Below are 14,958 nucleotides of genomic sequence, written 5' to 3'. Positions count from 1 at the left end.
GAAGAAATATTAAGGAGAGGAACGGGTTAATTAATTTAGTAATTTATTCATCATGTCCGGGTGTCAGTGGAGCAGAAGGGTGGAGTTTTCAATTCTGCTATAAATCAATATGGAGGTGCCTTTCCACGGCTCTGAAGTAATGTGTTTTTTAACTGCAGTTTTTATTACCCTGGGTTAATGCTGCCTAGCCATAAATCTTAAGATGAAGGGAGGAATGCTTGGAGAATGTTTTATGTTGATTTAGCTACTAAAGACTGAGATAAAAGCGACTGCCTGCCAATGACGTACTTTGTAACAGAAGAAAGAAAAATAAGGGTGATGTTTTTGTTTTATAAATCTCTGCATTCAGCAAGCCTTTATTCCAATTAACAGAGGCTTTAGCCGGACCAGAACAAAAGCTACTGTCTTACAATGCAGACTCTGCAGGTTCGAATCCCAGTAAGGGTATGGCATGCATGCAGTAAAAAAATACAAGGAAAGAGAAGGAAACTGATTTAGAATGCAATCTTGTCAGCCACTAACATAAGCTGCTCCTGGTTCCTTCACAAGTTCAGCCGTGGGACAGGAGCCTCCATTTACCTTTCCTTTCTGCATCTCCTGAAGCCACTGACGAAGTCGGATCAAGCAGCTTTCCTGCATGGGGCTTAATTGTCCCAGATAACGTTCTATGTAATCCGCATCCAGCTTGTCCCCTAGAGAGACAGAAAAATCAGCCACGGGAGAAGCTCAGGAAAAAAAGAGAAAGAAAAAAGAAGCAGCAGCTATAGGAGAGCAAAGTTATTGATGCATTGCTTGCTGACAGCCTGGAAGGATTTTTTTACAAGTACAGTGATCCCTCGTTTTTCGCGGGGGATGTGTTCCAAGACCATTCGTGAAAAACAAATTTCCGTGAAGTAGAGGAAATATATTTTTTAATGTATTTAATGAGTATTTGGACTTTTAAAACCCACCCTTTGCATTAAACAATCATTCTATAATGTTTCTCAGCTAGAACTACATGTGATATCCTACCAGTTTCTTTAATAGAACACAGAAGTACTGTAGAAGAATTTTATGAATTTTTAATGGATTTAAAATTTTCAATGGATTTAATGGATTTAAGCCCCCTTTGAAAACCTGTGAAGTAGCGAATGCATGAAAGATGAACCGTGAAGTAGTGAGGGGTTACTGTAGTCCTGGCTTACCAGCCACCTCATTCAGTGATCATCTGAAGGTTGCAACAGTGCTGAAAAAATAGAACTTTATAACCTAAGGAAAAGCGCCGCTACCAGAACGGTCAGGTGTACCGCTCCAGTAGTGATTTTCAGGATGCGCATGCAGCTGCGTGTCCCCAACACTCACACATCCACCCTCACATGAGATTTGGCTTCTGTGCATGTGCAGCAAGCAAAATCTCACATGAAGACCTTCATGCAGGTGAGATTTTGGTGATTTTTGATGATTTTTTGCTTCTGCGTATGCGCATGCGCAGAAGCAAAAATATCATCGAAAATCACTGAAATCTCACTCTCATGCGCGTTCTCATGTGAGTTTTTGCTTGCTGCACATGCGTAGAAGCTTGATCTTGCGCCAATGGGGGCACACACACCTGCTGGACATGCACGCACCCGTAACAGCCTTGGAAGTCGCACCGGTAGCGCCAAAGAGGAGGAAACTGTCAGTGCTTACAACCAATGCCTACACTGATGACCTCTGCAGTATCTCTCATCCCATGATCCCCACTGCAGTCCAGTATGCTTGCTCTGTGCCTGATCTGCTGTTTTCCTTTCTTCCACCCGTACAGATTCGAGAGGTTTGAGAAGGGATTACAAGAGAGTAAAGCAGGCATACAATGGAAAACAATATTCTAGTACAAGCAGCCATGAGCACAGCCTGATGTCTGCCTGCTTACTCTTTTAAAATCCCTTTCTCCTCAATCTCTTCACTTTGCAAGAGGCAGGGAGAAGGGGGGAATGAAACAATTTCTGTAGGCGATCTATCCTTTGCCTAACTTGTTTCCTGACAGGGAATATCAAATGGGGAGGATACTAGCTGCATATGTAGCTTTTTAAGGCTGCTATCACCAATGCATGGCTTTTGATATGCATTTCCCATTATGTGTCTGCTTAGTCTCTTGTTACCCTTTCTCTCCAATGAATGCAAATATGAACATTAATTCCTTCCTTGTTAAATATCCCAGTGCTGCGAAAGTGAGCAATCCAAACCAGGGTGGGGTGGGGAATGGGAAAAAGGAAAAGCCACTTGCAGTCAACTATTTTCCCTCTAAGCCATCACTTTGTTTAGTGACATAAGTGTCGATCGCAACCATGGTCACTGAACGAGGACTACCTGCCAACTTGTTCAAAAACTACAAGGTTTTGCTCCTGAGATGTTTGAAGTTTGTTATTTCCAAAAACAGTTCTTCTTCATCCCGAGAGGCTTTCATAGAATGTTTTAAAAACATGGGCTCCTTCAAATTCCTCTGGTGGGTTTGCAAGACAATTCAGGGTTCTTTTGACACGTATTTCTTGGATTTTGCCAGCTACGTTCGTTCTCAATTTCCAGTTAGAGCAGAAGTTAATACAATTCTGGGGGAAACAGCAGTTAAAAATGTCATTGTAATGTTGACTTGTCTTCCCAAAGTACAGAATTTGACATTTTATAAGTAACACTGGTCTTATCAAATCCGGCACAGAATGATTTTACATAGATGGAAATAAATGAGAACTCCTGAAAATGAGAAATGAATGCAGGATATGTGTTCATGATCAATTTCTGAAAAGTTTTTATACTAAGAAAAGATAAGAAGATGTATCAATAATACCGTATTTTCCGGCGTATAAGACGACTGGGTGTATAAGACGACCCCCTAACTTTTCCAGTTAAAATATAGAATTTGAGATATATTCGCCGTATAAGACTACCCCTCTTCTTACTTTGGGGGTATGTCTTATATTGTCCCGGGCACCGGGGCCGGCTCGTCTTCGGGCTTCGGCCTGGGCGAGGCCTCTTCGGGCGCCGGAGGCGGCGGCGACTTCCTGACGCGCTACCGGCTGGTGTCGGAGGCGTCAGAGCAGTTCGCGGCGCTGGTGAGGGAGCTTCGCGCCCAGGAGAGTCTCCCTTACACAGCCTTGTGCCAGCTTTCCCTTTCCGCGGCGGCGGTGGCAGGCTCCGGAGGGAGCTCGGGCGGTGGCGAGAAGACGGGATTCCGGGTGCCGAGCGCCACCTGCCCGCCGTTCCAGCACCTCGGCCTGCTCGCCCGGCCTCTTGCCCGGCGGGGAGAGCAAAGGTGGCGGCGGGAGTAGCGGAGGGGAGGCGGAGAAGAAAGAAGCGGCGGATAGCTGCGGCAAGGGCTCGTTAACCGGAGCGTACCCCCCGCAGTTCCTGCCGCCGGGCGTGGTGCTCGACCCCAGCAAAGCCGGCGGCGGGAGCGGCGGCAAAGCGGCGGGGTCCAGCCCTCTAGCCGGTGCCTCGCCAGCTATCCGCCGCTTCTTTCTTCTCCGCCTCGCCTCCGCTACTCCCGCCGCCGCCTTTGCTCTCCCCGCCGGGCAAGAGGCCGGGCGAGCAGGCCGAGGCGCTGGAACGGCGGGCAGGTGGCGCTCGGCACCCGGAATCCTGTCTTCTCGCCACCGCCCGAGTTCCCTCCGGAGCCTGCCGCCGCCGCCGCGCTTCCTCCGCCGGCCGAGGAGTCCTTCTTATCCAGGCCGGTAGTAATGGGATACTGATCACACATTCTACAGCCTGTGTGATCAGTATCCGGCGAATTTCCTATACTGTGGAATCAGTATCCGGCGTATAAGACGACCCCCCACTTTGGAAAAGATTTTCAGGGGTTAAAAAGTCATCTTATACGCCGGAAAATACGGTACATTTCTATACAGTCTATATTAAGAGGAATTGATTTTATTACAACATATACATCTTATCGTTTCTTTGGGGGGTTTTCTCTTACTTTGATATTAAATTTGCTGTAAGCATTGTAGTAGATGTATTTTTTTTTCTTACACGATCACTGATCTATTACTTATGTTTGTTTACCATACAAGTAATCGTTGAATTACAATCCATAACAAGGCCAATAACTTCTGTTACTAAGCGAGGCAGTTGTTAAGGGAGTCACACAATGTTATAACTTTTGCTATAAGCATAATGTGCCTTCTTCCATTAACATTAGCTTGTTGGAAGGCAGCTGGGAAGCTTGGAAATCTCAATCATATCATCCTTGGATGCTGCAACTATTATAAATATACTAGTAGCTGGATACCTGTGCTTTGCTACGAAATGATTTGATCGGGCTTGATACATTGACACTTAAAGCTTGAAAATTTACATAGAATGTGTAACTCCTTAGCATCAGAGAGTTGATATAAGGCAACTGGCAGTTGGAACAGAGTTCTTTTCAACTGGGGAGGGGGAGTAACTGTTATTGTTGTGAGCCGCCCCAAGTCTTCGGAGAGGGGTGGCATACAAATCTAACAAATCTAATAAATTGAATTGAATTGTCTGAATTCCCATCCTGCAAGCCAGATGAGTCACATGCATCTTAATATAAGGCAAATGGCAGTTGGAACAGAGTTCTTTTGAGGTGGGGAGGTGGAGTATAATGTCTAACTTCTTAGCATCAGAGCGTGTTAATATAATACTGTATATGAAATACTAATGATCTGATGGTCATTTTGAAAAAACCTTTCTTAGTGAGCACCTAGAAGCCAAGAGGAACATATGTGCCAAAGTTTATACGCTGTATAGCTCTGGAGATTTTGTGATGAATGAGTGGTATTTGGCATAGATAGATAGACAGACAGACAGACAGACAGACAGACAGACAGACAGACGATGGATGGATAGATAGATAGATAGATAGATAGATAGATGGATGGATGGATGGATGGATGGATAGATTAACAAGTGAAAGTACTGATTCAAAGCCTAAAATATTTTTATTAGGTATATTGCCAGAAAAAATTAATATGGAAGAAATATACTTAATTGTGCATATAGTGACTGCTACTAGGATTATATATGCATAAAATTGGAAGATTATGGACTGTGCAGAGATTAATAAACTTATAATGAAAATTAGGGACAAAGAAGACTCGGAATTTTACAAAATTTGAGAGAAATTTTATGAACGGGTTGAGAATAAAAATAATAAATGTATCTTTTTCTTCTATGTATGCTGAGAGGATATGCACCAAGACAAATTCCTTCTGTGTCCAATCACACTTGGCCAATAAAATTCTATTCTATTCTAATAAATACTGTAAATAAAATAGTTAATGTAAGATAAATTTAATGTAAATGTAAAAAAGAAATGAGAAAGTAGAATTGACAGAAGCTGGTTGACAGAAAGAGAAAAAGAGGCAGCATTAGTTAAATATATAACACATGTTTAAAAACTAAATTTAAAAATAGATTTGAAATGGAATTGAAGAGTTAAAAGAATAGAGTATAAGAATTGAAAAAATGAAGAAAACTGCTTAGACCATTGCTTCTTAAGTTAAAATCAGATATAGCTTTTCCTCTTTAGATAGAATGAATAATTGAAATTTATGCTTTTTTAAATTGAACGAGACTCTATAAGTATACTATTTCTCTTTGGAGATACATGTGTTGTTATATATTAGAACACTACCTTTCGGCTGTGGCGAGGGGGGTGTTTGCCCAGGTTCGCCTGGTGCACCAGTTGCGGCCCTATCTGGACCGGGAGTCACTACTCACAGTCACTCATGCCCTCATCAACTCAAGGCTCAACTACTGTAATGCTCTCTACATGGGGCTACCCTTGAAAAGTGTTCAGAAACTCCAGATCGTGCAGAACGCGGCTGTGAGAGCAATCATGGGCTTCCCTCAATCTGCCCATGTTACTTCAACACTCTGCAGTCTGCATTGGCTGCCGATCAGTTTCCGGTCACAATTCAAAGTGTTGGTTATGACCTATAAAGTCCTACATGGCATCAGACCAGAATATCTCCAAGACCGCCTTCTGCCGCACGAATCCCAGCGACTGATTAGGTCCCACAGAGTCGGCCTTCTCTGGGTTCCGTCAACAAAACAATGTCACTTGGCGGGACCCAGGGGAAGAGCCTTCTGGAATCAGCTCCCCCCGGAGATTAGGACTGCCCCCCCCTCCTTGCTTTCCGCATACTCTTGAAAACCCATCTATGTCACCAGGCATGGGGAAATTGATTCCCCCAGCTGTTCCGCATTATGTATAGTTTGCTGAATTGTGTGATTGTTCTTAATGAGGGTTTCTTAATATGTTCTGTTTTTTAATATTGGATTTGTAAATTGTACTGTTGTTGGAAGTCTCTCCGAGTCGTGGGAGAGGGGCGGCATACAAATCTAATATATATATATTATGACGGTCTTGGTATATTTGGGTTTCTTACCGTGTAGGATTTGGAAATTTCTGGCGACGTTTCGACGAGGTCTCACTCGTCATCTTCAGGCTGGTGTTTCTGTCCTTGTTCTCCTGAGCAGTGTTCGCCTGAGAACAAGGACAGAAACACCAGCCTGAAGATGACGAGTGAGACCTCGTCGAAACGTCGCCAGAAATTTCCAAATCCTACACGGGAAGAAACCCGAATATACCAAGACCGTCATATATATATATATATATATATATATATGTATGTATGTATGTATGTATGTATGTATGTATGTATGTATGTATATATATATATGTATAATTTTATGGTAGATAATTTTTTTAAATTATTTAAAAACAACAATTGTGTTAGTAACACAGTGGTTCACATAATAACTTTGCCAAGAAAGGTCGCAAAATGGAGCAAAAGTCACTTAGCAGCAGAAATTTAGTTGCTCAGTTGCAGTCATAAGTCAGGACTACTTGTATTTCAATAATAATAATAATAGTAATAGTAATAAAAATAATAATATAAATAAATAAATAAATAAATAATGATATAGGAAAAAATATATCATCCTTTCAGCATACATTTTATTTCGTTCCTGATTCGTCTTACCTCGACTCCCTTTCCTTTCCCCCTTATCTTGGATCAATCCTGCAATGGAGATGGGATGGTAACTATCATGGCATGATTTGGGAGCAGGGAGGCATCTGACATGTCAACTGCGTTGAAGCTGTGGTTGGAGTCAACATATCAAAACCCGCAAGGACCTTCATGGCGGCGTGAGCTGCCAAAGTGTTCGATCTGCGTGACGCCAGAAACGGTTTAAGAGCACCTAATTCCTTTTTTTCTCCCCCCCAAAAAAGAATTCTAAGTTCTCTAAGTCAACTGCAAAGAAGAGGCAAGCCAGGTTTCGAATCGATTTCTCTCTTTTTTTGGCTCTGAGCTCTTTCCAAGCCCGGGACGAGAAAAGCGAAGTTATTGAGGCTGAGGGAGGCTGGGAAGAACACAAGGTGAGTTTCAGCCCCCTGAGCAGAAGAGCACAAGCCCACCAGACAAGGGGAACAGAAGGAGAATGCTCGAGAGTTGCCACCCTTTGGAGTGGACATCGTATGCCAATCAGCTCATCCGTCACTGTGCCAGGAAGAGAAAGAATCCAGAGGCGGCATCAGTGCCAGAAGTCTCTTGAAACAAAGAGAGAGAGAGATACGCTTGCCGACGAGAATGAAAGGGATTTTTCCAAAACTGGCTGGATCCATGGGAGAGAACAATAGGATTGGTCGCCACGTTCCCAGTGCAAGTTTACCGCCACTTAAAGCAGGAAATGATGAGATGGGGCAGCAGAAGTCCCACGAATCAAAACTTAAGTTCCCCCGAGTGTTATCCTGAGCATAAGTTCTTAGTAAGAGCAGATTGCAAATGTTAACAGGTAGTTGTGTTAGAAAAAAGACAGAAGGAAGATTAGCCGCAGGGGCGGCTTCCAAAATCCAAGGTGGCAGAGGAACAGTGAGGTGAACGGAACCAGCTGCCACCCATAAAGCTGTTATAAGCCATTACCTTCAGGAGTTGAAGCCTCCCCCGCAGGGCAGGCATTGTTGCCTCGCTGGTCTTTCTCGCTTCCGTGCGGGTGGGCTTCCTGCGGTATCGTACCATTATTGCTTCCCGATGGAGTTCTCTTGCTGAGGCTCCCCTCGGCTTCCGGGGGAGTCCACCGAGGGATAAAAGTGATCCCTTGGGATATCAGCTCCTTTAGATAATGCTCGATGACTTCTTTGCCCTGAAAAGAATTGATTTGTGACATTTAGAATCAGCGTGCATCGGTAGTGGGTTGTTGACAGCTCATTTCGGTTCTTTAGAACCAATAGCAGAAATTGGGCACTGCTGAAGTGTCCCTGAGAATTTACTCCGTTAGTAATTTCTGACTGTAGGGGGCGCTGCTCATCTCCGTTTCAAGACCATCGAGCCAGAATTGTCCAAGCTTGGTCACCTGACCAAATTCACGTCCCGGAATGCTGTTTCCTCCCACTGAAGTGGTGCCTATTTATCTATTTGCATTTTCATTGATCACAAGAACTCACCCCATCACATGGCGCTCAGTTTTCAAACCCCAGCTGCTGACAAGCCCAGTGCCTTTAACTACTGAGCCACCCCACCACTCACACTGCAATGCACAGAAGCTTGATATTCACCCGCTTGATGTTGGCTGTGTATTGCTTCATGGCAATTTTCTCCACCGTGTTTTCAAACCCGAAGAACGACTTGATGTCAAGGGATGCGGACTGTTCAAAACACGTCCAATCTTCATTCTCCGGATGGACCTGCCGCAGAAAAACGGCACTGTTAGAAATCAACCTGGCTTGAAATACCTAAAAAAACAGCTTTGAAAAGGAACTTTGAAGCTAGTTCTCAAAAGATCATTTCTACATCTTTTATTTTCCCCTCCTTTCAGAGACTTTTTGTTAAATTAGACACAATAAATTCCAGCAATCATTATTTATCTCTTTCAGCCTCCAGTACCCTCATCAGGGGTGGGCTCTGACTTATCTTGCTGCCAGGTCACTTCCTCACACCTCGTGTAGGTGTGCGCATGTTGAACACTGCCGAGGCACACTACATAGGCAGCTGCATGTGCAGTGCTGAAAATCCAGATTATTCATTCATTCATTCATTCATTCATTCATTCATTCAATTTCTATGCTGCCCTTCTCCTGAAACTCTGGGCAGCTTAGATTCTGTGCATGCAGAGAAGCAAAAAACAAGATGGCAGCATCTATCTCGCCACCAAGAGAGCTGGTTCAGAATATGTGTGTCCAGATGGCCATCACTACTGGTTTGAAAAGCATGGGAAAATTCCCGCTACCAGTTATATAGAACTGGTCCGAATCAGGAGGAACCCACTTCTGCCCCTAATCATCTTCATTGCTCTTCTCTGCACTCTTTCTAGAGTCTCAACATGTATTAACACTTCACGTGATCTTGATTCTATCCCTCTGAACAGTGGCGAGATTCAAAAATTTTAACTACCGGTTCTGTGGGCATGGCTTGGTGGGCATGGTGTAGTTTGGTGGGCATGGCAGGGGAAGGATACTGCAAAATCTCCATTCCCTTCTGATCAGATGGGACTCGGGAAGAAAAGACTAGATGGGGCAGGGCCAGTCAGAGGTGGTATTTACCGGTTCTCCAAAGTACTCAAAATTTCCATTACCAGTTCTGCAAACTACTCAAAATTTCCACTACTAGTTCTGTGAACTACTCAAAAGTTTTGCTCCCAGTTCTCTGGACTACTCAAAATTTTCACTTCTGGTTCTCCGGACTACTCAAAATTTCCACTACTAGTTCTGAGAACTACTCAAACGTTTTGCTGCTGGTTCTCCGAACTACTCAAAATGTCCGCTACTGATTCTCCGAACTACTCAAAATTTCCACTACTAGTTCTGTGAACTACTCAAAAGTTTTGCTGCCGTTTCTCCAGACTACTCAAAATTTCTGCTACTGGTTCTCTTAACTATTCAAAATTTTCACTGCCTGTTCTCCAAACTATTCAAAATTTTCACTGCTGGTTCTCCAGACTACTCAAAATTTCCACTACTGGTTCTCTGGACTACTCAAAATTTCCATTACTGGTTCTCTGGACTACTCAAAATTTCTACTATTGGTTCTCTGGATTACTCAAAATTTCCACTACTGGTTCTCCGGACTACTCAAAATTTTCAATGCCGGTTCTCCAGACTACTCAAAATTTTCACTGCCGGTTCTCTGAACTATTCAAAATTTTCACTGCCAGCTCTCCAAACTACTCAAAATTTTCACTGCCAGTTCTCTGAACTACTCAAAATTTTCACTGCTGGTTCTCTGAACTATTCAAAATTTTCGCTACCGGTTCTCTAAAACTGGTCAGAACCTGCTGAGACCCACTTCTGCCACTGAAGCAGACATACACAAGCATACGGTTTCTGGTTTCTGTTGTGGTTAGCTCTGGCCCAGCTTCTGCCCCAAGGACTGAGGAGGTGGATGCAGGGGAAACATCAACATGCCATAGGCCTGTTTTGCTGCCGACAGAGTCAGATGGTGAATTGTCCTCTACAGAAGGAAGTGACGGTGAGATGGAGGAGGGGGAAGAAGTCAATCATCCTTATCTTCCTTAGATTTGGATGAGAGCTATGCATAGGAGTGAACAGCTTCAAAGGTATTATAGGAGATAATTGAGTCCACCTGTGGTCAATGTTCCCTCTAATTTTTTTTTGGTGTGGGCGGAAAAGTATAGTGTCTGAGCGACAGTCCCTTTGGGACTGGGTGGCATAGAAGTATAAGTAAGTAAGTAAGTAAGTAAGTAAGTAAGTAAGTAAGTAAGTAAGTAAGTAAGTAAGTAAGTAAATAAATAAAAAGAAATTAATAATAAAACAAAATCAAAATCTATTACTATTATTACCTTCTCTTTTTCCATTCCTGTCTCCTCCCCCCTTGTGTGTGTGTGTGTGTGTGTGTGTGTGTGTGTGAACTCTTGAACCATTTCCAATTAGAGGTGAGCTATTGGAAATGGTTCAAGAGTTCACACACACACACACACACACAAACGGCTGGGGTTTTTTTCTCTGTTATTATTTGGGTGCTTTTTACCATATGCTTTAAATCAAGAGTCATTTCTCTCTCTTTCTCTCTCCCCCTCTTTCTCTCTCTCTCTCTTTTTCTCTCTTTCTCTCTCCCTCTCTTTCTATCTCTCTCCCCCTCTTGCTCTCTCTCTCTCTCTTGTTTTCTTTCTCTTTCTGTTGCTTTCTCTCTCCCTCACTCTTTCTTTCTATCTCTCTTGCTTGCTTTCTCTTCTCTCTCTTGCTAACTCTCTCCCCCCTTTCTCTCTCTCTCTCTTTCTCACTTACTTTCTCTCTCCCTCTCTCTCTGTCAGCGAGGGGGCTGCGAGAGTGCTTTCTCCGAGCGCTTCGGGAACACCTGCCCTGCCTCTATTGCAGCCCCCTTGCTGGAAGTCCAGGACGAAAGCGGTCCCAGCAAAAAGGCTGCGAGAGGAGCGGGGCAGGCATTCCCGAAGCCCACAGAGAAAGCCCTCTCTCACAGCCCCCTGGCCGGCAGCGCTTTCGTCCCGCAGCCGCCACTGCCGCAGGAGAAGTCGCGCCCCAAGGTAGGAGGCGGCGGAGGAAGAGAGGGGGTGGATCGGGCGGGCGGGGAGCAGGGCCAAGAAGCCAGGAGCGCGTTTGGCCGGAGGCACCATGGGGAGGCAGGGGCGGCCGCGGCTCCCTTTCCTCCTACTGCCGCACCTCCCTGCCCCTGCCTCCCCCCCCCTGGCAGGGGGATGGGGAGTGCACGCCCATAGAAAAGGGTGCCTGTGGTTGGGTGGGGTTCAAATAATTAGGGCCAGCGTAAGGTGCACGCGTTTGCGCGTGCCCCAAAATACCCCCCGCGCACCCATTTTTACGGGCGTGTACTCCCCACCCCCCTGCCAGCCCGCGGGGGGGGGGGCGGGGAGGTGCTGGCAGTAGGAGGAAAGGGAGTCGCGGCCGCCCCTGCCTCCCCACGGTGCCTCCGGCCCCCTCGTTCCCCTGGCCTCTCGATCCTGCCCCCCGTCCACCCGATCCGCCCCCTCTCCTCCTCCACCGCCTCCTGCCTTGGGGCGCGACTTCTCCCGCGGCAGTGGTGGCTTCTCAGGACAAAAGCGCTCCCAGCCAGGGGGCTGTGAGAGAGGGCTTTCTCCGTGCACTTCGGGAATGCCCACCCCGCCCCTCTTGCAGTCCCCTCGCTGACAGAGAGAGAGGGAGAGAGAAAGTAAGTGAGAAAGAGAGAGAGAGAGAAAGGGGGGGAGATATAGCAAGAGAGAGAAGAGAAAGAAAGCAAGAGAGATAGAAAGAGTGTGTGAGAGAGAAAGCAATAGAAAGAGAGAAAGAAAACGAGAGAGAGAGCAAGAGAGAGAGCAAGAGGAGAGAGAGATAGAAAGAGAGGGAGAGAGAAAGTGAGAAAAAAGAGAGAGAGCAAGAGGGGGAGAGAGAAAGAGAGAAAAATGACTCTTGATTTAAAGCATATGGTAAAAAGCACCCAAATAATAACAGAGAAAAAAACCCCCAGCCATGTGTGTGTGCATGTGTGTGTGTGTGTGAACTCTTGAACATAGAAACATAGAAACATAGAAGACTGACGGCAGAAAAAGACCTCATGGTCCATCTAGTCTGCCCTTTTACTATTTCCTGTATTTTATCTTGCAATGGATATATGTTTATCCCAGGCATGTTTAAATTCAGTTACTGTGGATTTCCCAACCACGTCTGCTGGAAGTTTGTTCCAATGATCTACTACTCTTTCAGTAAAATAATATTTTCTCAAGTTGCCTTTGATCTTTCCCCCAACTAACTTCAGATTGTGTCCCCTTGTTCTTGTGTTCACTTTCCTTTTAAAAACACTTCCCTCCTGAACCCTATTTAACCCTTTAACATATTTAAATGTTTCGATCATGTCCCCCCTTTTCCTTCTGTCTTCCAGACTATACAGATGGACCGTTGAACTTACCTGAACGGTCTTCTCGATGCACTGCGAGGAGAGTCCAACATGGGTGATACTTCAGCCTGATTGGTTAGGAACTGAGTTAGATTAGCATAATAATTAGCTCCACCCTGTAGCCACCCCCCTATAGCTCAGTCAAAAAAAAAACGAAGGAGTAGTGCAATCAACACAACTTTATTAACTCAACAAGATAACTAGACTGAGCCCCTGGGCCAAATGGCCGGGATGGGTTTGGACTCTCCTCGCAGTGCATCGAGAAGACCGTTCAGGTAAGTTCAACGGTCCTTCTCCAATGCACTGCTGCGGAGAGTCCAACATGGGATATACCCAAGATCAAGATAACAGGGCGGGAGAAGGCTGGACCAGGGGCGCATGCGATTCACACACCCTCTGCAGCACTCTTCGGCCAAAGGCCGCATCAGAGGACCCAAATGAGTCCAGTTTGTAGTGTCTAATGAATGTGTTTGGGGTGGTCCAAGTCGCAGCTCGGCAGATGTCTTCCAAGGGAGCCTGCGTGGACCACGCCGCAGAAGTCGCCGCACTCCTGGTTGAGTGCGCCGTGATATTCTCCGGTACTGTCCGTGATTTTGACGTATATGCAGTCGTAATACAGGAAGTCACCCAGCGACTAAACGTTGTAGGAGATATTTTGGCTCCCATCGTAGATGCCGCAAAGGACACGAACAGGGCCTCCGTCTTTCGGAATGTGGCCGTCCGGCGAATGTAGATTTTAACCGCTCTCCGCACGTCCAGCTTGTGCCAGCGTAGTTCCAGCGGATGGTTCCCCTGTGCGCAGAAGTCAGGGAGGACAATGTCGTTGGACCTATGAAACAAGGTGTTCACCTTTGTCAGGAAGGTTGGGTCCAGGCGTAAAACCACTCTATTGGGGTGGAAGCGACATAAGTCTGGTCTGACCGAAAGGGCCGTAAGTTCGGATACTCTTCTGGCCGATGTGATGGCCACTAAGAAGGCTGTTTTGAAAGACAATAGTCGAAGTGAAACATTACGGAGCGGCTCGAAAGGAGGCGCTGTTAAAGTGTCCAGGACGAAGGAAAGGTCCCATGATGGAAATCTGTGTACTGTTGGAGGCCGAAGATTGGAGGCTCCCTTGAGAAAATCTCTCACCCAGGGATGATGGGAGATGGATCTCCAGTCATTAAGTTTGACTATGGTGGAGATAGCTGCCACCTGCCTGCGAAGGGTATTCGGGGCAAGCCCTTTATCCAGACCTACTTGTAAGAAGGACAGCACGTGGTCCACTGATGCTGCTTGTGGATCCACTCCTCTAGCCATGCAGAATTGGTAAAAGGCTGACCAGGTAGCCTGGTATATCCTCGTGGTGGAAGGCCTCCGGGCTGCCTGAATTGTAGCTATTACGTCCTCTGGAAGTGACGCTGCCTTCATCCTGTTCCCCTCAAGTGCCACGCAGCAAGCTTCCACCACTGGGGGTCTGGATGGTAGACTGACCCTGACTGAGGGAGACAAGGCTGATTGGAAGCCGCCATGGTGGTGATATTGACAGGTCCATCAGATCCGCAAACCATGGATGGCGTGGCCAGTAAGGAGCAATTAATGTTATCTCGGCTCTCTCTGCTATCAGTTTGGCAATTGTCCGACGGATCAGACAAACTGGTGGAAAAGCGTACAATAGGCCCTCCGGCCATGGGCTCCTGAGGGCATTGACCCTCTCGGCTCCCGGTGACGGGAAGCGGGAGAAAAAGCGTTGCAGGTGAGTGTTGTCTGACGTGGCAAACAGGTCCACTAGCGGTTTTCCATATCTCCTTGTCACGGCCTGGAACGCCTTCCTCCCCAGGTGCCACTCTCCTGGATGTAGGGTGGACCTGCTGAGCCAGTCTGCCTGCACATTGTCCACCCCCGAGATATGCTCCGCTCTGAGGGATAGCAGGTTTGACTCTGCCCAGGACATGAGGGCGTTGGCCTCCTGCATTAGCCTGCCCGACCTCGTTCCCCCCTGATGGTTGATGTGGGAACGGGTGGCCACATTGTCCGTGAGTATCAGTATACGATTGGCCTGACACTCCTTGTGGAAGGCTTGAAGAGCTAGGAAGACCGCTCTCAGCTCTAGAAGATTGATGTTGGTGTC

General features: G+C 46.1%; 1 protein-coding gene across 1 annotated transcript in view; it reads right to left on the bottom strand.

Moving 5' to 3' along the window:
* SEC14L5 (SEC14 like lipid binding 5) overlaps nt 1–14,958 on the bottom strand; it is a 112,906-nt gene that overhangs the window by 28,571 nt on the left and 69,377 nt on the right. The window contains 3 exon segments of the mRNA XM_070761698.1: nt 580–692; nt 7,911–8,130; nt 8,543–8,671. Of these exon segments, the coding sequence (XP_070617799.1) occupies nt 580–692; nt 7,911–8,130; nt 8,543–8,671 (462 nt within the window).

This window comes from Erythrolamprus reginae, chromosome 9 (genome assembly GCF_031021105.1).
Source record: "Erythrolamprus reginae isolate rEryReg1 chromosome 9, rEryReg1.hap1, whole genome shotgun sequence".
In the NCBI taxonomy this organism is placed as follows: domain Eukaryota; kingdom Metazoa; phylum Chordata; class Lepidosauria; order Squamata; family Dipsadidae; genus Erythrolamprus; species Erythrolamprus reginae.
Note: the sequence above shows the minus strand (reverse complement) of the source record. Positions and strands in the feature narration are given on the sequence as shown.